Here is a 26,561-nt window from a genome sequence, read left to right on the forward strand (position 1 = left end):
ATAAGCAAACTAAAACCTTTGTTAATACTGTATATAAATATAATCATAGAATCTTACAGCACAGAAGGAGGCCATTCAGCCCATCGAGTCTGCGCCGGCTCTTTCGAAGAGCAATCCAGTTCGTCCCCCACTCTTTCTCCACATCCCTGCAATTTTTTCTCCATCAAGTATTAATCCAATTCCCTTGTGAAGGCTACTATTGAATCTATATCTACCTCCCTGTCAAGCAGTGCATTCCAAATCCTAATCAGTCGTTGTGCAAAAATGTTTTTCCTCATGACGCCTCTGGTTCTTTTGCCAATCACCTTAAATCTGTGTCCTTTGGTTATCGACCCTTCAGCCATTGGGTACAGTTTCTCTTTATTTACTCTATCTAAACTCTTCATGATTTTAAACACTTCTATCAAATCTTTTAACCTTCCCTGCTATAAAGAGAACAACGTCAGCTTCTCCAGTCTATCCAAATAGGAATAGAATTTGACGCATATGTGTTAATAAGTGTGCTAAACTTAGCGCAGAAGAACTTCGGCCCCCAGTTGTGAGAAACCATTATTTATTCACTCTAGTTTAATGTATTCTTTGTTGGATTTGTTCACCAACATCACTGCACACGAGGCAAATGTTCAGTGGCCAGCTGTCAAAATTTGCCTTATAGGTCATTCATCATTCTTTGTAACTCAGCTCCATTAGCCATTTAAGGAGTACATTAGTGTTTATGTATTTCATCTCAAATTCAATACTAGATATTAAGTTTTCTCGCTCTTCAGAATAAAATTCAGATTAGTTCTTTCAGAATGTTTTGTCATCACTTAGAGAAAAAATGAACTGAAATACCTCATGTATTTATACCTTGATACAGATCTGTGTACTGCTCAAAGACAAGTGAAATTACAAGAAGGGCCCCTCGTCCGGGCTGAGGGACGCCATATAACAATTCAATGTGATGTGAGTGGGTACCAGGGGTCTCCAAAGCAGAACTTCGAGTGGTCCATCTCTCGTCCGGACAAGCCTGCAATGGGAATCCAGATTATCAGCACAATTGATCCCAATTTCCATTATGCTATCTATGGAAAAAGGGTGCGGAATAAGGAGATCTACATAGAGAGAATTAAAGGAGACTCTGTACTGTTACACATTACAAACCTGCAGAAACAAGATGAAGGGGAATATGAGTGTTCCACCCCCAACACAGACGGTGCATACTGGGGGTCCTACAATGCGCTGATGACACTGACAGGTGGGTTATTCATCTTTTACATGTCACTATTCAGGGCTGTACTATATGTAACCATTATCAACTTCACAATTCTTATTGAAAGTAAGCAAAAAGACCACTGCATCCAATTAAGCATGCAATAGTGCCTCTACTGATAAAGCCAAAGATCCCGTATGACATTTTAATAGCCTTCTTAACTTGTCCTGCCAGCTTCAAAGATTTGTGTACATACACCCCCGGGTTCTTTGTTCCTGCACCCCATTTAAAATTGTACCATTTGGTTTATATTGCCTCTCATCATTCTTCCTACCAAAATGCATCACTTCACACTTCTCTGAGTTAAATTTCATCTGCCATGTGTCTGCCTATTTCACCAGTCTGTCTATGTCCTCCTGAAGTCTGTTATTATCCTCCTCACTGTTTACTATATTTCTGAGTTACATGTCATCTGCAAACTTTGAAATGATGCCCTGTATACCCAAGTCCTGGTCATTAAGATATATATAAAAAAGAGCAGTGGTACCAGCACCAACCCCTGGGTGATACAACCTACACTCCACTTCAGTCTGAAAAACAACCGTTCACCACTACTCACTGCTTTCTGTCCCTTAGCCAATTTTATATCCACACAGCCACTGCCCCTTTAATCCTGTGAGCTTCAATTTTGCTAACAAGTCTAATATGTGGTTCTTTATCAGACACCTTTTGAAAGTCCATATACATAACAGCAACCGCACTACCCTCATCCACCCTCTCCGTTACTCAATCAAGTTAGTCAAACACGATTTGTCTTTAATAAATCAGTACTGGCTCTCATTTATTAACCCATATTTTTCCAAGTGCCAATTAATTTTGTCCCAGATTAATGTCTCTAAAAGTTTAGCCACCACCGACATTAGGCTGACTGTCTTGTAATTGCCGGGTTTATCTCTCCCTTTTTTTGAACAGGGGTGTTGTTGGGGTCGATAGAAAACAACAGGCAGAGACTTTTGTTTAAACAAAGGCAAAACGTATCTTTCTTTAATCACTCTCCACGAGGTCTGGAGGGCTCAGCCCCGTGCAGGGGCTATGACGTCATCACGCAACCAACGTCATGATGTCATCACGCTACTGACGCTCTTAAAGGGACCCTGCACCGATAACCCAACCCAGAACGTACATATCACAACATTGCTATACATAGTGAATTGTGTTTAGGTACATATAACAGCATTGGCTATACATTGTGTTATTGTCCCTATGTGGTCTCCACCACAGTGTAACATTTGCAACCCACCAGTCCTCTGAAACCACTCACATAGCTAAGGAGGATTGGAAGACTGTGGTCAAAGCCTCTGCAATTTCCATCTTTACTTCCCTCCCGTCTCTTGTCTGGCAGGATACTTTACAGAACCCCCCCCACCACGGCAATGAAGGAGACACTTGGTTTCCTTGATGCCTTATGAGGGGTGGAACTTCCATGAGATTGTCCAATTAATGCCAAATGACTTAGATAAGTTCCAGTTATATTCTGTGAGTTTGAAATTGCTGGGAACTGCACTGACATTCTTCAAAATGACTGCAATTAGGACCTTTATCAAACCCCAGTTGCCCTGAAAAGGTGGTAGTGGACCTTCTTGAATCGCTGGTCAGCAGTTTTGAAACAACTGAGTGGCTTGCTAGGCTTCTTCAGAGGGCAGTTAAAAGTCAACCACATTGGTGTGGGACTGGAGTCACATAACCCCTTCCCCTTCGCCCGGCACCTTCCATTGCAAGCGCAGGAGATGCAACACCTGCCCTTATACCTCCCCTCTTCCCACTGTCCGGGGTGCCAAACACCCCTTCCAGCTGAAACAGTGATTTACTTGTACTTCTTGCAATCTAGTATACTGTATTCGCTGCTCACGATGTGGTCTCCTCTACATTGGGGAGACCAAACGCAGATTGGGTGACCGCTTTGCGGAACACCTCCGTTCAGTCTGTAAGGATGACCCCAAGCTTCCGTTGCTTGTCATTTTAATTCACCGCCCCATTCCCACTCAGACCTCACAGTACTCGGGCTTTTGCATTGTTCCACGGAAGCTCAGCGTAAGCTCGAGGAACAGCACCTCATCTTCCGATTAGGCACTTTACAGCCTTCCGGACTTAATATCGAGTTCAACAATTTCAGATCATAACCTCGGCCCCCATTACGTTTTACTTATATTTTTTATCCACACCTTTGTTTTGGCCCCCCCCTTTTTCTCTCTCCCACATGGCAGCTGTCTCCCATTCTGCCAGCGCATTTCACACCTAATCTAGAGCCGTCTTTTGTCTCCACTAGTCCTATCACCATCTCGTCTCGTTTTGAATACCTCTTAATGTCTCTTCACTTCTCTTTTGTTCTCTCCCAGCCTTCAAACTGGCCTTTTAATTTGTTTAATTTCCTGTGCTTTTTCAGTCTTGACAAAGGGTTTTGACCTGAAACGTTGACTCTATTTCTCTCTCCACGGATGTTGCCTGGCCTGCTGAGTTTTTCCAGCATTTTCTGTTGTTATTTTGGTTAAGAAAGGCAGGTTTCCTTCCCTAAAGGCCATTAGTGAGCCAGTTGTGTCAGCAATGTTGGCAGACTATTCAAACTTCAGATGCATTCAGCACAATCTAATTCTTACCCAATGTCCATACACTTGCACTTTCCAGCAGGGATCACTAGATAGTTGTCAGGAGCAGGATCCCGGTCTGATTACTCCCATTCTAGCCAAAGGGTGCTGAGGACAAGGGTGGCTATGACCATCCTGGTGTATACAGTGCAGTACCATACAATACAGTACACTTATCCATTGAGCCATCGGGACGCTCAGGAAGAAAAGTATTTTAATATATTATGCTATGTACAACTGTACTTCTTGGAAATCTCTAATCACCTCTATCTGAGATGGATTTGAGCACAAAATCAAATGATGAAAGGCTAGGGACCTGTAATTAACCATGACAACTAGGCCCCATGGAGTATTAGATTTTTGATTTGTTTTTCCATGTTGTTATTCAAAATGCCATACTGTGGAAGAGCTGAATATCTGATGATATGTATTGAGTTAAGGTACCTATTAAGACAAATAAAATTGTGGAAGTATTGCATTCTTGTATACAACCTATGATTATCCAGTGTGGATTCTGCAAACCATGTTGAAAACATATATTCTTAGTTATTCCAGACACGCTCAGTGCAACATCAGTACCTCAGACCCTGAATAAAGTCGAAGGTGACTCCCTGGAACTGGTCTGTGAAGTATCCAAACAAACCTCCCAGCACACGCACGTGGCTGTCTCATGGTACCTCCAGAAGGGAGATCAGAATCTCAAGGTCATCTCGCTAACACGAGATTTCATCCTACGTCCTGGAGAGTCATATAAGCAGAGGCAGGCATCAGGAGATGTGCGGCTGGACAAGATTGGAGCCATTTCATTCAAACTAACCATCTACAAACTGCAGGCGTTTGACCAGGGGGTGTTTTACTGCGAAAGCACAGAGTGGATCCAAGACTTAGACAAATCCTGGCATGAGCTGACTAATAAACGTACTGAAAATACCACAGTGAATGTTAAAAGCATAGGTAAGGCTCATAGGCATAGAAATGTTTCTCCATTGTACAGCTACAGTTTCATAATGTGATTGTAAATTTGCAGATGATACCAAATTGGGGGAGATAGTCAATACTGAGGAGGACTGCAACAAATTACAGGAGGACATTAATAAACTTGCAGACAAATGTGAGGTATTACATTGTGGTCAGAAAATCATGTCCAGCACATGCCTGAATTTCCAATATACACTCCGGCAGGGTGGGGTGATGTTGAGAAAGGCTATTTGATTGGCAAATGAATGTTCCCTATCTGTACTTGCTGCACATATACTAACGCAAGATTTATCACTAAACAGGCAATGTAGACACAAGGGCAAAGATTCTGCGATCAGGTGTAAGCTCAACCTATTGCAGGGCAAGAAATCAAGTGCTGCTGCTGGATTTAAGGCCCGCAGCAGCTTGCAGGAGCAGCCCTTGTAGGAACATAGGAACAGGAGTAGGCCATTTAACCCCTCAAGCCCGTTCCACCATTCAATGAGATCATGGCTGATCTGCAACCTAACTCCATATACCCGCCTTTGGCCCATATCCCTTAATAACTTTGGTTAACAAAAATCTATCAATCTCAGATTTAAAATTAACAATTGACCTAGCATCAATTGCCATTTGTGGAAGAGAATTCCAAACTTCTACCACCCTTTGTGTGTAGAAGTGTTTCTTAATTTCACTCCTGAAAGGTCTGGCTCTAATTTTCAGACTCTGCCCCCTAGTCCTAGTCTCCCCAACCAGCAGAAATAGTTTCTCTCTATCTACACTATCCGTTCCTCTTAATATTTTGAAAACTTCGAACAAATCACCTCTTAACTTTCTAAATTCCAGGGAATATAACCCTAGTTTGTGTAATCTCTCCTTGTAATTTATCCCCTGGAGTCCGGGTATCATTCTGGTAAACCTACGCTGCACTCCCTCTAAGGCCAATATATCCTTTAAAGGTGCGGTGCCCAGAACTGTTCACAATACTCCAGGTGTGGTCTAACCAGGGTTTTGTACAGCTGCAGCATAACTTCTACCACCTTGTATTCTAGTCCTCTAGATATAAAGGCCAGCATTCCATTAGCCTTTTTGATTATTTTCTGTACCTGTTCATGGCATTTTAATGATCTATGTACCTGGACCCCCCAAGTCTCTTTGGACCTCCACTGTTTTTAGCTTTTCACCATTTAGAAAATAAATGTGTTTGGTAGCTTTTCAAGATAGCAAGTTTCTTTGGAGGTTCCAAATGCCTGGAAGAAATTCAATAGCACAGAAGATGCCCACCATTTTAGATGGAGCAATATGAAGTTGCTGGCTCTGTCTGGGAGGGAATGACACAGCACCCCAGGTGAGCAGCATGATACGAATGAGATGGGTATGACAAAAATGGAGCATTTTTGTTACCAATGTATCATATAAATGTCCACATCGGTACCCACAATCTGGACAGATATTCAGAAAATAAGCTGATCTTTCAATTGCTGTAGCTGCTGATTTTGGATGGATCTGGGGTGGGCAAGGAGTAAATTCAGGTGGAACGAACTGTTCTACCGGCTCCTGGTGGTCTGCGGCTATTTTCAGTATTATCCATTGGCAGATGTTGAATATGTCCATCCAAATATGGGCATACATATTCAAATGGCATCTTAATGATGGGAAAACATCTTGGCCCTGAATTTGCGGTTGGAGGCTTCCCACGGGGAAATGCCTCCGATCCACAAATAAAATGCCCGCTTACCTGGTGGTCCGGGAGGTACGGAGACTCATGGTCCTGGGCCTCTCCGGGTACCCGCGGGCAGAGATCCACGTATCCTAGGGGCGCAGATGGTTCGCAAGCGCCCCTGGGATCACGTGGGCTGGCCCAACCAATAAAAGAAGGGAATCCCTATTCATGCTTTTGGGGATTCCGTATGTACGGAAACCCCACAAGCATGAATGGAAATACCCCAAAAAATACATCTACACATCAAATAATTTTTTTTTTATTATATATTTTAAATGAATTAAAATGCCATTTAATTAAATATTTAAAACAAAAGCTTTATTTTTGAAAAATAAATGTACATGTTTTAAAGGGGCTAAAAATAAACTTACCTTATTGCACAGGTTTTTTAATGTATAAATGATTGAAAAAAAATGTATTTTTATATTTTTTTAAATCTTATGCTGGTAAAAGCAAGCGCAAGAATTTCATGGGCATTCACGGGGCAGAAGTTGAGCCCAACTCTCCGCCCACAGAGGTCCTTTTCCTGGGGATGTGTTGGAAGATTCTTGACAAATCACAAGTTCCGAGTTTTCACGCATGCGCTTCACGTGCGAAAACCCGGAACTTGTGCAACCCTTATGGGCGCATACGCATCTCATACGCACCCATAGGGGCCGCAAATTATGGGCCCATATGACATATTTCTTGTCATTAACACCATAATTAAGGTGAGACGATAGGGTGTATAGTATTGCTATGGAAAAGGGAGGCTGACTTAAAATGTAAACTCTCCCAAGAGAGCGGGGCCATTAATTATATCCTCTGCCCAGCAAATTTAAACATGAAAAAATATATATTTTGTGTTCAGTCACCCCAGAGGAAGCTGGCCTCAATTCACTGTTTTCCACCATCCCTCAGAGGCTGGATCCCTGATGCAGATGGAAATCCACTGGGAATTTGCCCAAATTATTTAAATGAGGCTGACCCCAGAAAATCAGGGATATGCATGGTCTAAGGGGACTGGTGGTAATCACTCCCCATTGACATTGTGGTGGGATGGCACCCAGACAGAAAATTCTGCCTATTAAGACTGCATCAGGTGTCCAAGAGAGGGGAAAAGATATTCAGTTCAAATACAAGCATCTTCTGGGGTTTGTTTGTAGATATTTTGTTTGAATAGCAGCCTTTTTGAGTTTAAGAGATACATATTTAAATTTACAAAAGCAAAATACTGTGGATGCTAGAAATCTGAAATAAAAACAGAAAATGCTGAAAATACTCAGCAGGTCAGGCAAATTTTGAAAAGTATTTCTCAGCCGGTTTTGTTCAAATTGGGTAATATGTCTGAAGGCATCAGAAAGTGGTTGATTGGTCAGAGAGGCTCCATGGACAGTTTAAAGCAACCACATTGTAAAGGTTAATAGTTGGGAACCTCAGTTAACATTGCACTTTAGAGCGGCAGATTTAAGTGTTTGTTATTTAATGTCTTTCAAAGAGGTATAATTAATGGAATCCATGGTTTAATTGAACCAAGTCAAATTCTAGCCTTTGATTATTCAAATACAACAAAAAATGTCCATAAATAAGGATTTACATGTGTGCAGTTATATTGTGTGATCTTGTGGGGACCAATTACAGCCACCATAAACAGTTATTTTGAAGACCCCCTCATTGGTGCCTTGACTTATATATTTGTATTATTTATATATGTTTAAATGTATTCTAAACTTTCCTATTCTTCCCTGCTCTCAGCTGAACTGCTCCTTTGAATGACAAGTATTGAATGGTTTGCTGTGACTCTGACTAATAGTGGTACTGACAGGAGATCATAAGAAACAATCATGTACTAGACAGGTTAATTACAGTGAAAACGGTCTCAGATGTATAAACTGCAGCTCTTTTGTTGAAGTTTGAAACACTGACCTTTGATGAACGTCAGTATTATGTTAATGCACCGAGTGAATCACTGCTATTAACCCTCAGCAGACTTCCACTGCTGATGTGATCAGTTTCATCCTCAGTGGTACTCTCTGGTTTACACTAAAGTGAGTGTATTAAAATTTAAAACTAACATTTATATAGATACATAGAAGATAGGAGCAGGAGTAGGCCATTCGGCCCTTCGAGCCTGCTCCGCCATTCAATGAGATCATGGCTGATCATCCAAATTCAGTACCCGATCCCTACCTTCTCCCCATATCCCTTGATCACTTTAGCCTTAAGAAATATATCCAACTCTTTCTTGAATATACTTAATGAACTGGCCTCCACCGCCCTCTGTGGCAGAGAATTCCACAGGTTCACCACTCTCTGGGTGAAGAAATTCCTCCTCATTTCAGTCCTAAATGGCTTACCCCTTATCCTTAGACTATGACCCCTGGTTCTGGACTCCCAGGCCATCAGAAACATCCTTCCTGCATCTAGTCTGTCCAGGCCTGACAGAATTTTATAGGTTTCAATGAGATCCCCTCTCAATCTTCTAAACTCCAGTGAGTATAAGCCCAATCGACACAATCTCTCCTCATACGTCATTCCTGCCATCCCAGGTATCAGCCTGGTGAATCTTCGCTGCACTCCTTCCATGGCAAGAACGTCCTTCCTCAGGTAAGGCGACCAAAACTGCACACAATACTCAAGGTGTGGTCTCACCAAGGCCCTGTACAACTGCAGCAAGACATCCTTGTTCTTGTACTCGAACCCTCTTGCTCCATGCTACACCATTTACAGGCAAGTGTAATAAGTACACTTGTTGACTTGCGTTGGATAACTGCCAATACTGAGCTGGTGACAGCCTCTGAATTTTGATAAGGAGAGATTACAGAAATTCACAATGCTTTAATTTTACATCCATTTGCTTCCATCCCTTTTTGATCCCTTAATCTGCCTCCAAGTTCCTTTCTCCCTCCCTAATCATAAGGGCATGCTGCTTTGTGCCCTCAGTACCTCTAGTCAAATAGGGATGAGCATTTGGGTTCATTTAAATTTCATAGTAGACTGGAACTATCTGAAATTTAACTGAGATTTTAAAAAGGCAAGCAAGTATGTCGGGAGCACCTCTTTGGACCACCAGGTAACTTGCACATACCAGGAACTGTCTCCAGCATTCCCTCCACTAAAGTAGATTCAGTGTGGTGCAAGCCATATTTACATATAGTTTGCACTTGACCATTTTCTCCACATCACATCAAAGTTGGCATTGAAATTATGCCAAATTTGCTCACTTGGTTTTTGGCTAAACGCAATACACTGACTGGCACAGTAATGATACTCATTTTATTTCACTGCAGGTAATCAGTTTCTTGCTCTGATTGAAGCTACTGCAGTCAATACTATTGTAGGAGGCTCACTGGAGATAATCTGCTCGGTTGAAGCTCAGAATTTCCCAGAACGTTTCTTCTCTGTTGCCTGGTTCTTAAACAATAATGAGATAATCCGTATTGGGCCAAATGCAGTACCATTCTTTCATGGTGAATATAAAATGAGAGAGGCCCTGGGAAAGGTGACGGTTGGTAAGAAAAATGACAGGGACTACGCTATGAAAATTAATCAGATTCAAGTGGAGGATGGTGGTACATATCATTGTCAGGTGGAGGAGAGTGAGAAAATTTCATCTGGAGCATTCTCTACCAACATATCCAAGGAGGTTGCAATCACTGTTCAACAGCCACGTAAGAAAAATTCAAATTAACTGTATTTTTTTTTTGTAATGATTGATATTAGGAGCAGTATTATATTTTGACCATGACAAAATATCTGGTCACCTCCTGGATGAATTGTAGAAATCTCAGACACAGTGGGGTAGACATTCATCTTGGGCAATAGAGCAAAACGGGTGATAGCGAATTGGCAAGCAGTTTTACAATCCGCATGATTTTCTTATCCATTGAAATCAATAGAAAAGAATAGCAGGCCGAACATAAAACAGACTGCTGCTTCGCTATCGCCCAAGACAAATTTCTACCCCAATGTGCCATCTACATAGAGGCAATGTATCACATCTCAGTTCTCAAGAAAGAAGCCCTTACTGGAACGAAAATCCAAATTTATATCCAATGTATTTTTCTCATCCACCATGCCAGTAATGTCTTCTAAAAACTCCAACTAAGAAGATCTCTGCTATGCTCAATGTGTAGTGAAATCGAAGGCATGTTTTTGATAAATGGTTCATGTTTTAGCTACACAGTATACAGCGGAAAGCCTTCCTTACCTGAATCCATGCTGACAGTCTTTTTGCAAGTTGTGCTTTTCCAAGTTTACTAGATCTTTCAATATTGTTATGACGACTTCCTAACAATAAATGTTAACTACAGTTCTTCTTCTTCCTGAGTAAAGACATATCTGAAGTAGCTATTTAATAACTCTATTTCGTTGCTACCATTTTCTGGTTTCTGGCTATCAGTTTTAAGTGAACCAATACTTTCTTCACTATGTGCATACTGCTTAATCTGTATAATAACATACTTGTGTCTGTAGACTCAAGTCTGAGTTTTCTGATTGGTTTGATGTAGGCTCCCGCTTTAGCTTCCTCATCGATTCAGTATTTCTACAGTTTCTGACTAGTTAGGACAAAGTTTTCTGCAAGATGAAGTCAATGTGATAGTTTTCTACGTCAACCTCTGCCACCATCTCAGCAGAAATACAAAACCAATGCTAATTTGTTTCGATAATGCCTGCCAGCAGATCCCTTACCACTCACTCCCTTGGCCTTCCACTGCAAGCCACCATCTTCTGAACTGCTTGCTCCATGAACTTTCCATTCTCTGGCAAGCCTCAGCCATTGCTTGCTACTTGCTCCCAACCCTGCCTTGGCCCTGTGGTCCCAGTCACTCCTGGGCCTCTGCATCTACCACAATCTACCTGACCTCATGCAATAAGTGCTAGAAATATGCAAAATAAGCTTGCAAAATATGAAACATATCTGTATTGTTCTCAGCCATCTAAAATTCAGAGTTTCTGTTGGCTTCTTGTATTAGTTTTCCAACTTGCTTTTCCTTGTCTTTATAATTTTACAATGTTCTCAATCCTCCTGCCTAGTGGTTTACTTGTATATTTTGAAAGCCTTCTGCCTATCCCCATGACTACCCTTTAATCACATTGGCCTCTGTTGCCTTTTAATCTGTTTAGATTTGATTTAATGGTAATATCTTTCAATTGTAGCTTTTGCTTAACAAATACTTCCCATTTTTCTACTGTAGATCCTTAACTATTATTGTGTTCCAGTAGTAACCTTTGTTTAACCCATTTTGCAAATCTGTTTTTTTAAAGTGCAATATTTTTGTGTCGTTGTCCTTTTTACATTGCCTGTGAGCATTTTAGTTCATATGATTATTAGATCGAAGATATATTCTCCCATTTCTTCCTTATGTACAATATATGGTTAATTACTAAAGATTAGGACCAGAGTAACAGCTAAATATGTCGCTGTTCAGCAAATTAAGTAAAGGAAGCAATGCTACACCACTTTGGGAAACACACTCCTCCTGTTTTTTCTCTGCTATTTTACCTAGTCAATATGTGCGTAATTGAAATCTCCCATTATTAAAATGCTGTCCTTTTTACACATCTCCTTGTTTGCAAAGCATCTCCTTGTCTACCCTCTGCTCCTATCCATCAGGTCGATAACAACAATGAACTTTCTTCCTTTCTTATCTGTGATCTCAATTCACAGTGTCTCAGCTGCGGGTCATTTCTTTCTATTCCTTACCTAGATTTTCAATTTTCACCCTGTTTTGTGATGCCTATCCTTTCTATAGACTCCATACCCTTTTTTAATTTCCCAGTTAATGTCCTGGTTTAACTAGATATCTATTATTCTTATCACATTGCACGTTATCAATAATAATTCTTTCATATTTTGCAAACTTGTTTTGCATATTTCTAGTAATACTATGCATTAGGTTCTCTATTTCGTCCTTTACTTGCACACATAAAGCTAGGCTGACACTCCCAGTGCACTGCTGAGGGAGAGCTGCACTGTCGGAGGTGCCATCTTTCAGATGAGACGTTAAACCGAGGTCCTATCTGCTCTCTCAGGTGGATGTAAAAGATCCCATGGCCCTATTTCTAAGAAGAGTAAGGGAGTTAACCCCGGTGTCCTCGCCAATATTTCTCCCCCAACCAACATAACAAAAACAGATTATCTGGTCATTATCACATTGCTGTTTGTGGGAGCTTGCTGTGTGCAAATTGGCTGCCGTGTTTCCCACATTACAACAGTGACTCCATTTCAAAAGTACTTCATTAGCTGTAAAGCGCTTTGAGACGTCCGGTGGTCATGAAAGGCGCTATATAAATGCAAGTCTGTCTTTTTTTTAAATTCCATTTCTTGTAAGCATTTCCCCTTGTGGTCTATGCATTCCACCTCCTTAGTATTTCTGTTCACCACCACCCCCCACCACCATCCCCCCCCCCCAACCCCCTGCCCCATGCAATGAATGTGTGTGTAATACTGGTGGTGCTCTGTGATTCAAAGGGAGATATTGCAGGGACAACCTGCAATAAAGTTATGTTAGCACTTGGGACAGAAAGAAAGTGCAATGTTAGTTTATATGGAAAATGGGTTTTAGCATTCTGAATCCATTTCCTAATGGAAATGCTTCTGCAGCACAAAACTCCTTTGCATTCAGGCTGACCTACTGAAGGAGTCAATGAGAATGACAGTTGCTGAACATGGAAATATCATAGTGGTATAGTAATTGGTGCCCTTTTGAGGTTAGAGTTGGGACAGTACAGAAAGCTTTACCATCTATCTAATTCATATTATTGCTGAGTTGGGAGCCCTTGATGCTGACACTTGGTGAAAAAATGTAAAGCAATTTTTAGTTTCTCTCACCTTAAATAGCACAAAGTTCACTAAGAACAAATTGCCGATACTTCCCTTTAACAAACCACAAACACATGGATGCTAGGAATTGCGACATCTGTCAGTGATATGTAAATGCACTGGGATCATCCACCAGAGAGAAGAGACCTTCATCCTCTTCCTGTTGTCTAGCTATAAATCCAGGCTGCAGAGATAAAAATGCCATGTGGGTAATTTTAGAATTGTACATAGTGCTATAATATATAGCAAATACTTAATTTTCTGGTAATCGGGGGGAAATGCTTATCATTCCATATTGCGAAATAGGAGCTGAGGTTATATGATATTATATACCAGGCACCTTCTCTGCAGTCTTTCTCATTACCCTTCTACCTATGTTATGCAATCTCTACCATACACCAATGATAACTAAGTCAAAAACAAGCAACTTTTCAGAAATATATTTTTTGAAAAAAGTTGGACAGATGTTTGATAGTGTATCAATTCTGAGGTTCTGCTGATGTTCACAAACCTCTTGATCTTTATTATGTTAACTAACATGTTTGATTAAACCCAGAGTTTATATCTCTCTGCCAAACATTCATGGCCTCCATGTATTTCTCACCTTAACACTAGCTTTTGTCGTTTCACAGAAGCCAACCTTAATGTGGTAATCAGCAGCAATACTACTGAGGTTTTGGAAGGCGAGTTTCTTCAGTTTGTGTGTGATGTTCATTCAGTAACTGCAGGCTATGGTCAGCTCTCTATTACCTGGCAGTTCATAAACAAACAGCACCAAAACAGTGATATCATTGGAATGAACCAGGATGGGATTCAGGCTACTTATCAGGCCTACCATGAGCGTGTCATTAACAGCAATATCAGAATGACAAGAGTGAGATCGGATTCCTTCACATTGGGTATTTATAATGCGCTGACGACAGATGAAGGACAGTATGCTTGCACAGTGAGGGAATGGGCAGCAGAGTCTAACAGAAACTGGCAGCTAATCGGAGAGTACGTCAGTGATAATAAGGCAGTGACTATCAAATCCCTTGGTAAGCAATTCCATATTGAATATCTATGGTACTTTACTTCGATGTAAACAATTGCAGGGCTCTCAGTTGGATCGTGTTTTTAATGTGGTGGTCCTTATTCTATTATAGATAGCCAAGGCATAGCATACTTCATTGAAAAATGGGACTTTCATTACTTTCACTTATTTTACTGCATTTTTGCTGTCGGCTTAATTAATGAAGTGGATTGTAGGCAGAAAATTAGCAAGTTTTTTCTTCGCTTTTTTATTTAGTTTAAAAAAAACCTCTCTGCATCTCTTTGTTCCATACACCATTCCCAACTGAGTAATTGGGCAGATGACTCGTGGCCAACTGCTAAGGAGGTGTGTGAGAGTTTGTGGGGGGGTCAATGCCCCTCTGACTTTCCCACACGTCATTGAAAAAAATGCCAAGCATCCACCTGTGGTCTCTTCAGCTCTGTATGGCTAAGATGGGAAATCTATCATGTGGAGTATCTTACCATCCTGTGACTCAGAGTGCTGGAGCCCCAAATTATTGAGCCACCATGTTGCTCCGTATAGAAAATACATTCAAATTGAACAAATTAAAAGAAAAAAAAAACCTCAAATGCAGAAAATCGTAAATAAAAATAGAAAATGATAGAAATACACAACAGGCCAATTACAGCATCTATAAAGAGAAAATGTTTGGGGTTAAAATCCCAAAATATTAATCTGTCTTTTCTTTTTACAGATGCTAGGTATTTCGTGCATCTCCCATTTTATATTTGAATTGAATAGATTATGGGCTAAATTTTCCGGTGCCACTGATGGAGCCTCACACACAGTGAGAGCTTTAATTGAAAATCACGGACAATACACCCACAGTTTTCCAAGACCCAACTCGTGGCAAGCAATGCTCCTTCTAATTTTTTTCGTGCGATGTCCCTTTACCTGGCTGCACGGCCCATTCAAATTTTCGTGCTGCACGGTTTCTTCCATGTAAAAGCTGGTGAGTGGCCTGCGCGGGACCTCCAGACCGCTGTGCGGCCATGCAGTTTAGCAGGAACATTGGTGGCAAACTTGGGATGGATTTGAACTTGGAGTGGATTTCTGGTAGGAAATTGCTCCAATGAATTGATTTCCCAACTGATTTTAACCAGCGTGCCTCATTTAAATACCGCCTGTCCACTTTTGCCATGCAATGGGCGTGAAGAGGGTGCAGAACGAATACTGGCATGTGAAGAGTCACCTGCCAACTTCCAGGTAACTGGTGGGGAGGGGGTTTCGGGATGGTCTCGTGAGAGGGAAGGGGTGTGGGAGCCTGGGGTAGTGGAGGCCGCAACTTTCCTTGTGGAACCCGGAGAAACACTCCTGCTTTTCCTGGCCCATCAAAGGAAAGTTTTAGAATTACCTAAACAGCCTCTTCTATCTTCAGACCAGCTGCATATCTGCTTCTGCCTAGAGGGAAAACCATGGTGCCGGTGTTCAAATAGCCTTTGAATTGGTCAAAAGGGCACTGTTCTGGTCCAGTGAACCCAGACCATACCGTTTCTAGAATATGTGCCAAGGGAACTGACCTCACAATACCTTGAACAATTTTTGTCCCCTATGGGAACTCCTGTACTATGTCTTACACTGATCTGCACTGTATAGTCTCAGTGGAGTTGGCGATATCCATTAATTTCTCTTTTTAATGCTTACAGAAAGCAGCTTTGAAGTTATCGCAATAACCCGGACACCAACCGTGAGATACTATGGTAGATTTGAACTCGTGTGTTTCATTAAACCTTCATACCTTACCCATGTGTCGGCATCTGTATCCTGGAAATTCCAACCAGCCCATTCTAATGACAGCTACCACCTTGTTACTTTCACCCATGACACTGCGATTGAGTGGGGGGACAAGGCGGAGAACTTCAAAGGAAAAATGATAGTAGTGAAAACGGCATCCAATACTGTCCGGTTGAGTGTCTCCAGAGCCAGCAAACTGGAAGCTGGGAAGTTTCTATGTATTGCAGAATTATGGAGAAGACATCATCCAAACCAATGGGTCATGAAAGCCAGTGCAACATCAAACATCCTGGAAATGAAGGTTAGACCCCCAGGTAAGTTAATGGAAGGGGTGCTTTTAGTATTTACAGGATCAAAGGTGCATTAAAGTGGCACCCAGGCTGTCGTGTGCAGTATATGAGATATTAACCTGCCTTCTAAAAAAAAAAGATAGAAATTGAAAATGAAATAATGGCCCCAGTTGGTAAGTGCACTGTGCAGTATGGAAGCAAGCCATGCAGACCATAAGGTCCCAATTCTAATGTGTCTGTGCAGTACGAGAGAAGGGTCTCAATGGCCCTGGGATAGGGAGGGGGAAAACCTGCCAGGATATCTGCTTGTGATTGTTATCCAGTGAATCCACTGGAAACGTGTGTGGACATCAGATGAAGATAGGATCAAGCTCAGCTGTGGCGTCCTCAACTGAGAAATAGCCTGCTACCACTCACTGTCTAGGCTCACACCTGAAGAGTGGTGGTACTGGAAAGCCACAGGCATCTGTGGAGCCATATCCCACCAGGAGTCCGCACCTTCGTGAGAGAAGGGGAGAAGATTGAAGCAGAAGAAAGCAAAATATGAATCTGTGAAAAACAAAATAAATTAACTAACTATAAGGAAATACAATGAAATAGGAAGGTGAGCTATAAATAGATAACAGAACAAACAAGAGACAATAAAAAGACTATTTCCATCATTTGGACGAATCAATCTGTTGCAGTTAGTTGTGGTCGTTCACATGTAACTAACTATGGATAGGTGCTTGTGAAAATTAGGTTATTTGTATCTGTCTGAGATACTTTAATCCAAAAAGTTATTTAAGGGGCTGTATTATGTAATTAAGTCCACACTGTTCAGAGCTGCACAAATAGTATTTTTTACCTCTCACCACAATGTCAACATATTGCTAAAATGCAGTTTTGATGCTTTTGGGGAGAATTTGTGTATTTTAAAATGTATTGGTGCTCTGTACATGTTCTGCCACTTTACACAGCCCTGATCCTGACATTACAACAAAAAGTAGTTAAAGTTGACCAGGTCATGTTAATGTTGAAATATCTGCAATTTGTGTTCTGGAGCTGCTCTACCTTCATCTGTACCTTCAGAAAATAAAATTGGCATCAATAGAGTAATGGAAGAATTAATCAAGAGTAAGGTAACCTGTTTTCTCAACTGATAGATGTATAGAAGACAGACAGTTATAGGGAAGAATTGGATAAAAATTAAGGTGTAAATTTACAATAAAAACATCACGCTTGCAAAGGAGGTGAAAGTATGCTGCAAGATCACTAGTGCCATGGGCTCAACTGTGCAACACGCTCATTAGTTCTGATAGGTCACTCTCCTAAATCATAGATGAGTATATACAACTAGAGTAATAGTTAGATATTGACTGATCTGTGTGATGTTTCACCTTTAACCTAAATAGTACAAAGAAATACAATGAAATTATTTTGATATACTGTCTTTTCTACTTATGTAGCAAGTCTCTTGAAGCTCACGAAGCAAGTTAAAACCGTACAGAAAAGGATCAATGACATCACTGAACTTGAATGTAGAATTTCAGCACGAACTCAGAATGATTCTCAATTCACAGTCACGTGGCTCTTTACTAAGACACAGGGACCAAATGTGAAAGGGGAAAATCTTCTGAGCACTGATCGCAATAATATTGTCCAGTACTATGGAGAATTGCTTACTGATACGAAGAAGAAGATGAAATTCCAGGATGAAAAGACCTCTAATGATATGTACAAGCTGATTATACAGAAAACTGATGAAAATGACAGCGGAAGTTACTATTGTCATGTAATGGAGTGGCTTTTGGATCCCAACAACATCTGGTATAAAGTGGGGGAGAATACGTCGGCAATAACAACTGTTCAAGTGCATACAGCAGGTAAACAAGTTTCCTAAATATCTCAAAAATTGCAGGACTGGAACAAATGACAATTTGTTTATTTAATACTATGAGCTGTTTCTTTTCCTGCAACTAAGAGTGATTTTCACTGGAGTGCAAATAATGTGTGGAACTAGCAGTAGCACAGGCACAATGGCCTCTGTGGAGAAAGAGATTGGCATAGCTTCTAAAGGAGCCATTTTTTGACTTTGCACTCCTGACTGCAGCTGCCTGGCAGTGGCCCATGCAGTGCATGATTTTTAGGCCATTCATTTAAGTGGCTGGAAGATCATAAGCAGTGCCCATTGGAATTTCCAATATGGGCTCCCAGTGGTCAGAAAATTACCCCGTACCTCTCCAAAATGGATGAGCCAAGAAATTAAAATGGAGATAAGAAAGAAAAATGATATGAAAACAATGGGGGAAAGGGAGGGAAGAACATTAGAAAGAATATAAGAAAATGCCAAAAATGTGTTATAAATGGTTTTATGAGTTCAAAAAGGGCATTAGAGCAGAATGTAACAAAGGAGGCTAAGCACAATAATAAAACTTTTTCATTATCATAGTAGGAAAAGAATGGTTAAGAAGGAAGTGATGGGTTGGATTTTCCTTTGCTGTACTGTCCAAAATCAGGCTGTATAGCAATGGAAAATAAAGAAAAATCAAGTGAGGTCGCCGACTGCCACATCCTTGACTCTCACAGTGCCATCCTTGGTTTCCCCAGCTACAAGGAAGTATGCTGCCTGATCCCAGATTGCCTCACCACACATAAATGATGGTGGGGAAGCAGGGCCTGGGAACTCACCTGATTTCACTCCCTTTCAGCGCTGCTACGGCTGACCTTGGACCTCCAGATGTGGGATGGTGGTATACTCTAGATCGTAGTGAAGAGCCTGCTGAGGCCCCTCTTGAATGAAAGGGCCCCATAATGGGCACCTCTCCTCTCTCAGGCTCCCACTCAGCCCAGTGTGAGGCTTAAATGAAAAATTGTAAGCTTATCTTCGGGACTGTTCTGTCTCATTAAATTCAGGCTTCAGTATTGCTGTATCTTCCACCGTGGCAGTGACGGGCTCCCTTTTGCTGGCATGGCTCTTGTGAATCTGCCCTGTATAAATAATGACCTCTGACTTAAGAAAATGGGTCAGGGTAATTGTAACGTTGGGATGGCAGGCAGCAGTCTCTCCCTGATCATCCCATGGTCCCTTGAGGAAAATCCCAGCCTAGATCTTTAAAAGATGAAAGCAGTGGAATAATTGAAGGTGAAGGGAAAATAGATTAATTACTTAATGGTTACTTCTAAAAGTGTTCACCAGAAAGAAAATACTGTTTGCTATTTCAATAACTGTGGTACAACAAATATTACAGAATAATTTGAAATGAGTGAAGAGAAGGTGTTTGATAAGTTAAAAGGAACGAAGACTAACGAAACCCATCAGTAATATGGTAAATAATTTAGATTGAGAAGGAGACTAGGGAAGAAACTTGCAGATTACAGTGTTTAAAGGTTTACTGGGTACTAGAGAAGTTCCACAGGATTAGAAGTAAGCAGATGTAACGCCTATATTTTAAAAAGGGAGTCAAACCTGACCCAGGTAACTACAGGCCCATTAGACTTGTGTTTATACTGGGTAAATTAATGGAAATGATACCAGAGTAGATAGGCGGAGATATACTGTACAGTTCTGTCCCATGAAATCTGCATGTATTGTCCATCCCTGGTTACCTTGAGAAGCTGGTAGTGGGTCTTCTTGAACCACTACAGTCCATGCGATGATGGTGCTTCTACGATGGTGTTATTTAGGGAATTTTAGGATTTTGACACAGCGACAATGAAGAGATGGTGGCATGTGTCCAAGTCCGGATATGTGTGACTTGGAGGGAAACTTGCAGATGATGGTGCTCCCATGACGTTGCTGCTCTTGTTTTTCTTGGAGGTAGTGATTGCAGGGCTGTCGAACTGATACCAAAAAATTTCTCTCTCATTTGCAGCCAGGTACGACGGACCTCCTTCAATGCAGCAAGCACCTGTGCTTGTACAGGAAGGTAGCTTTCAGCCCCAAATAGGTCTACCATCCTTTGAAGCACCTCTTGCTGCAGGTTATTCAATTCTTCAGTAGCAATTCATGCCCAGTTCGTGTTGGTGTTTATCTTCCACATATGCAGCAGTGCTAAATCCCATATGCCCATTGAAGTAATTAAAATTTATAATTAATATCATTAAGTGTTAGACATAGGACCTAGGTAGAGGAAAAATATGTATTCAGTAAGTAAAGTATGTAATGTGTGAATCGTAAAACGGCTGACAGCTAAAAACCATTGGGAAAGTCTCTCAGTCACTAATCACAATCTGCTTGCTTTGCAGAAGTAACTTGAGCTTGTTAAGGAAGAATATGTATTCAAAGTAACTTGAGCTTGTTAAGGAAGAATATGTATTCAAAGTGACTTGAGCTTGTTAAGGAAGAATATGTATTCAAGGTGACTTGAGCTTATTAAGGATGCATTCAAAGTAACTTGAGCTTGTTACAAAAACAGGAAATGTTATCTTAAGAAAACATGTTACTGAACAAATCATCTGGCCAGAGACAAAGGGCGGTTGTTGCAGCAATAAGACTAAGCCAAGGCCGTAGTCACAGAAGGTCCCGGAACCAACTGATAACAGAAATGTGATTAATGTCATGCTTTATATTTGCCATTCAGACATTGATAGCTTTGCACCCGCCCCTAGAGCAGGGTATGATTTTTGTGTATAATTGTGAACATTGTGAGGGTATCAGTGGAGTCGAATCTGAGAAGGGTCTCAGAAGGTTCTCCCCAGGCCTTCCCCAGGCCTGTGAAAATTAAAGGATTGTTTTGAACCATCACACGAAGTCTGTCATCTGTACCCAACTAAGCGTCGACCTTGTATATCACTTGGTCTGCTTTTGCTTACATCACCCATATTGACAGAAAAAATAACTAGCTGCTCTAGTAAGATTGAAACTCCAGAGTTCCAGAAGTCAACATTGTGTCTGTTATCTCTAAATGTTAGCGAGCTGGTTAGTCGGGGGGGCGGGAGTCTGTCCCTAGTTACTTGTTTACTATAGATGAGAAAATATCCATTTTCCTGGAATTTTGGATAAATCATTGGTCTGCTGGAGGGAGATCTACTCTCCACTGGCTGTAGTCTACAAATGACAGTCTCTTTTCTTAGGAAGCAATGGTAAAGTGCACTGATCATTGGATCAACAATCTTCAAAGCAGAATTTATAGTTGTAATTTCTACCACTTCAAAGCAGGCCTCACTATGTTTCTTTTGTCTTGTGTTGCTTCTGCAGATGCAAACCTACAGCTCAGTAACAATAACATAACTCTATCAAGCAGTGACGATGCTGTTGTTGTAATTGAATGCAGTATTATCAACCAGACACAGATGCAATCGCAATTTTCAGTTACATGGTACTTCCAAGGGGATCCAAAGACCAAGGAGACAACGCTTCTCAAAACCGATCGCAATAATATCCTACAGTATAATGGAGACTTGCATACAGATCCTCAGAAGAAGATGAAATTCCAAAGTGTGAAGGCCTCTAACAAAACCTACAAGTTGATCATACAGAAGGCTGCACTCAGTGACAGTGGTGTTTACTTTTGCAAAGTGGATGAATGGGTCTCGAGCCCCCAAAATGAATGGGTTAGTCAAGGAAGTGCTCGGTCTGGATCAACAACCCTTCAAGTCCAAGCACCAGGTAACATCACCAGAATCCAGCATGTTTTATTAGCACATTATTCTCTCTCTTCTGGGACGTGATTCCAAACCAGTCTGTATAGAAGTGATGAAGGTCATGTTGGTGCTCAGAGAGATTTGGGTATCCTCGTGCAAGAAACACAGAAAGCTAGCATGCAGGTACAGCAAGCAATAAGGAAGGCAAATGGCATGTTAACCTTTATTGCAAGGGGGTTGGAGTATAAGAGTAAAGAAGTCTTGCTGCAATTGTACAGGGCCTTGGTGAGACCACACCTGGAGTACTGTGCACAGTTTTGGTCTCCTTATCTAAGGAAGGATATGCTTGCCTTGGAGGCGGTGCAACGAAGGTTCACTAGATTGATTCCTGGGATGAGAGAGCTGTCCTATAATGACAGATTGTGTAGAATGGGCCTATACTCTCTGGAGTTTAGAAGAATGAGAGGAGATCTAATTGAAACATACAAGATTCTGATGGGGATTGACAGAGTAGATGCTGAGAGGTTGTTTCCCCTGGTTGGAGTGTCTAGAACTAGGGGTCATAGTCTCAGGATAAGGGGTAGGCCATTTAAGACTGAGATGAGGAGGAATTTTTTCATTCAGAGGGTTGTGAATCTTTGGAATTCTCTACCCCAGAGGGCTGTGGATGCTGAGTCTTTGAGTACATTCAAGGCTGAGATAGATAGATTTTTGGACTCATGGGGAATCAAGGGATATGGAGATCGGGCGGGAAAGTGGAGTTGAGGTGGATGATCAGCCATGATCTCATTGAATGGCGGAGCAGGCTCGAGGGGCCGTATGGCCTACTCCTTCTCTTATTTCTTATGTTCTTAAGTCAGCGTCCAGAATAGGATTCTTGGTTATGTGTAGATTAGAATATTGACCTTTTCTTTCTCTTCATGGGCACTAAGCCCAAACTCAACTGTAACCCCTTCACGGTTCTCTAGATATATGTGAGATGTGGTCTCTGTTGTAGACAGTATTCTATAGTCCAGTAAGGAGATCACTACTACAATGGCTTAATTCTAATTATCTTACTTTATAGTTTTAACGTCAGACAGTATAAGAAGATTACGGGTCAATGACCTAAATTAGACATTTGCATATATTAGAATGAATCTAGACATAATAAACATACATTCTCCATTTATATGGATTCAAAGGAGAATCTGTCCCTGTGTCCAAATTCGAGTGCACTCTTTCGTTGGCACGCTTAAGTTGGAGCTCATGGTATGTATAATATCTGCAAGACTTACGACTCCGAACCCCTTCATTGAATTCTCTTCACGATCACTGAATCCCACTTTGAGTTCTGGATGCAGAGCTACTAATACGAAGGGCGGCGGCCGAGTTTGGCAGCCCGGGACGGGATGCGGCAGCCATTTGCCTCCTGAGCCCTCTTTTCTTCCAGTCGCTTCTCTTTCCCGCTCGAAAAACCCGACTCCACCCCTTCCCCCTGGGGTTTCTGCCTGGAGACTGCGCAGCCTCACTGTCTGCAACAGTTGATACTGGTGCAGAATTATGGAAAGTAGGCTCTTAGTCACATTGTGTCCTTAAAAGTTCTTGCCGTACCTTCACATGGGCAACTTTAACCCAGGGATTTATAACAATGATAATACAGTGTCTAAGTTAAAGATTGATAACCATACTTAGCGTACATAACATTTCCAGTGGGTATTACACAACCTACACAAAAGATGAGTTGATTATGAAACAATGGCCCAGAAATTCAGGTACTCACCCGTAAGCCCGATGGAAGTGCCGGTTTCCTGCATGCACTGCGCATGTGCGGGAAACCGGCACTTCCGTTCCTCTGAAAGCAGGGGTTCAGAGGTCGAACGCGTGCGCGGGGGAAGCTGCGCGTGCGCATCGAACTTACATTTTCTTTACAGGTTTTTCCATGAGGGTAAGTCTGCAGAAGTTAGAAATTTAAAAAGCAGGCGTAAGGCCTGCTTTTTACAAGGTAAGTGGTGAATTAATTAAAATTAAAACATTTTTTCCACAGGTTTATTATTTTTAAATACTTTAAAGCAAGGTAAGTTTATTTTTAGCCCCGTTAGAGTATAAAATTATTTTTTTCAAAAATTTAAATTATTGTTTAAAATAGTTATTTCATGTAATTTATAGTTTACTTAAAAAATGTGATTTTTTTTTTCAAATTTATTTGAAGGTTTAGGGATGTTTTGAGGCCGTAGTATTTATAAGTCTTGACAGCACTTCCTGTCAAGACTTATGAATGGAGCATTCCCTGCTCCAATTGGCTCCCCATGGCCCACGTGATCCCAGGGGACGCATCGAACTAACTGCGCCCCTGGGGTACGCAAGCACTGCGCGCCGGCAGCTGGACCAGGTCCCGGATCAGAATTCCACGGGGCCCTACAGCTCAATGGCCGGCGCGCAAGGTAAGTGCAGGTCGGGGGCTTGCACCCGCGGGAAGCCCCCGACCTGAATTTCTGGGCCATTGTGTTAGAACATTATATCATCTCTTTGATCTAAGTTCAAATCTAGTACAGGAAACTTTGTGCTATCCGGCACCCATGGGACCGAGCTATTGCCGTTTTTTTTATAAGTTCCGGATAGACCAGCGTCAATGTTATCAGATAGGAGCTTTTCATCGCAGTACCTGACCACAAACACTGTTGCTCAGCAACAGCTTGTAAACACTCAGCCCCTTGGAAGCCTCTCTGAAGCTGTTGCTAAGATACAGAGACGCTTTCTGGAGCCTTCCGTGTCTGACCACAAACACTGTTGCTCAGCAACAGCTTGTAAACACTCGGCCCAGTAGCTTGGAAGCGTCTCTGAAGCTGTTGCTAAGCGACAAAGACGCTTTCCAAAGCCTGCCTGTGAAAAGCAGAAAAAAAACCTAACCAAAACGGCTGCTGATTTCTGCCGTTAGATCAAAGTTGCCGGACATTCAACTTCCGGATAGCACAAAGTTTCCTTTATCTAGAAAGGAAGTTAAGGCTTCCGCTCTGATACTTGACAAGAACACTGCAGTAAATGCCAATGTGATTCAGAGCGAATGTAAGTTGGTGGTAGAAACTTCATAGAATCATAGAAATTTACAGCACAGAAGAAGGCCATTCGGCCCATCTTGTCCATGCCGGCCGATAAAGAGCTATCCACCCTAATCCCACTTTCCAGCACTTGGTCCGTAGCCTTGTAGATTATGGCACTTCAAGTGCATAGCCAAGTGTTTTTTAAATGTATTGAGGGTCTCTGCCTCTACCACCCTTTCAGGCAGTGAGTTCCAGACCCCCACCACCCTCTGGGTGAAAACGTTTCACCTCAAATCCCCTCTAAACCTTCTACCAGTTACTTTAAATCTATGCCCCCTGGTTATTGACCCTTCTGCTAAGGGAAATAAGTCCTTCTTATCCACTCTATCTAGGCCCTCCATAATTTTATACACCTCAATTAGGTCTCCCCTCAGCTTCCTCTGTTCCAAAGAAAACAACCCCAGCCTATCCAATCTTTCCTCATAGCTAAAATTCCCCAGCCCAGGCAACATCCTCGTAAATCTCCTTTGTACCATCTCTAGCGCAATCACATCCTTCCTGTAATGTGGTGACCAGAACTGCACGCAGTATTCCAGCTGCGGCCTAACTATTGTTTTATACAGTTCAAGCATAACCTCCCTGCTCTTATATTCTATGCCTCAGCTAATAAAGGCAAGTATCCCGTATACCTTCTTAACCACCTTATCCACTTGTCCTGCTACCTTCAGGGATCTGTGGACATGCACTTCAAGGTCCCTCTGATTCTCTGCACTTCTGTGTCCTACCATTTATTGTGTATTCCCTTGCCTTGTTAGCCCTCCCCAAATGCATTACCTCATTCTTCTCTGGATTGAATTCCATTTGCCACTGTTTTGCCCACCTGACCAGTCAATTGATATCCTCCTGCAGTCTACAGCTTTCTTCTTCATTATCAACCACACGGTCAATTTTTGTATCATCTGCAAACTTCTTAATCATACTTCCTACATTGAAGTCCAAATCATTGATATATACCACAAAAGCAAAGAACCCAGTACTGAGCCCTACGAAACCCTACTGCACTCCCCAGAGGAACCATCGCCCCCACCAGTATTCAGAGCTTAAAACTGTTTAGCGAGCGGGATGCAATCAGGGGATTTCTGCCCTACCTGCCTGGTTCTCCTCTTCTCTGCCTGCACACTCTTAAGCTGTGGGGTGACCACCTCCTGAAACGTGCTTTCCACGAAGTTTTCAGCCTCGTGGATGCACTGCAGTGACTCCAGCTGCCGCTCATGCTTTGAAACCCGGAGCTCGAGCTGCTGTAGCTGACAACACTTCTCACACATGTGGTCGTCCAGGCCACGAGAAGCGTCCAGGACTTCCCACATGGCACAAGATGTGCATTCCACGGGACTGAGCTGCCCTTACTTTATAGAATAGAAACTAGAAACATTTACCTACTACTCACCAATCAGCTCCTTCCGTTGTGCCGACGTCACTTTTTAATTCTGACGTCACTCTTTCAAAATTCTGCCTCCGCTCTCGCTCCCAGCTCAGGTCCCGTTCAGGTCCACTGCCTCCGCTCCTCTCGGGTCTCCCC

At 41.9% G+C, this 26,561-nt stretch overlaps 1 protein-coding gene across 1 annotated transcript in view; it reads left to right on the forward strand.

Moving 5' to 3' along the window:
- LOC147107600 (immunoglobulin superfamily member 3-like) overlaps positions 1-26,561 on the forward strand; it is a 61,154-nt gene that overhangs the window by 13,017 nt on the left and 21,576 nt on the right. Inside the window, exons 2-8 of the mRNA XM_086006760.1 lie at positions 860-1,237; positions 4,381-4,788; positions 9,784-10,164; positions 13,952-14,356; positions 16,020-16,421; positions 17,846-18,262; positions 21,577-21,987. Of these exons, the coding sequence (XP_085862886.1) occupies positions 860-1,237; positions 4,381-4,788; positions 9,784-10,164; positions 13,952-14,356; positions 16,020-16,421; positions 17,846-18,262; positions 21,577-21,987 (2,802 nt within the window). The remainder of the gene's footprint in view (positions 1-859; positions 1,238-4,380; positions 4,789-9,783; positions 10,165-13,951; positions 14,357-16,019; positions 16,422-17,845; positions 18,263-21,576; positions 21,988-26,561) is intronic.

Source organism: Somniosus microcephalus, chromosome 14 (genome assembly GCF_052327205.1).
Source record: "Somniosus microcephalus isolate GS21.2 chromosome 14, FLI_Smic_1.0, whole genome shotgun sequence".
NCBI classification, from domain to species: domain Eukaryota; kingdom Metazoa; phylum Chordata; class Chondrichthyes; order Squaliformes; family Somniosidae; genus Somniosus; species Somniosus microcephalus.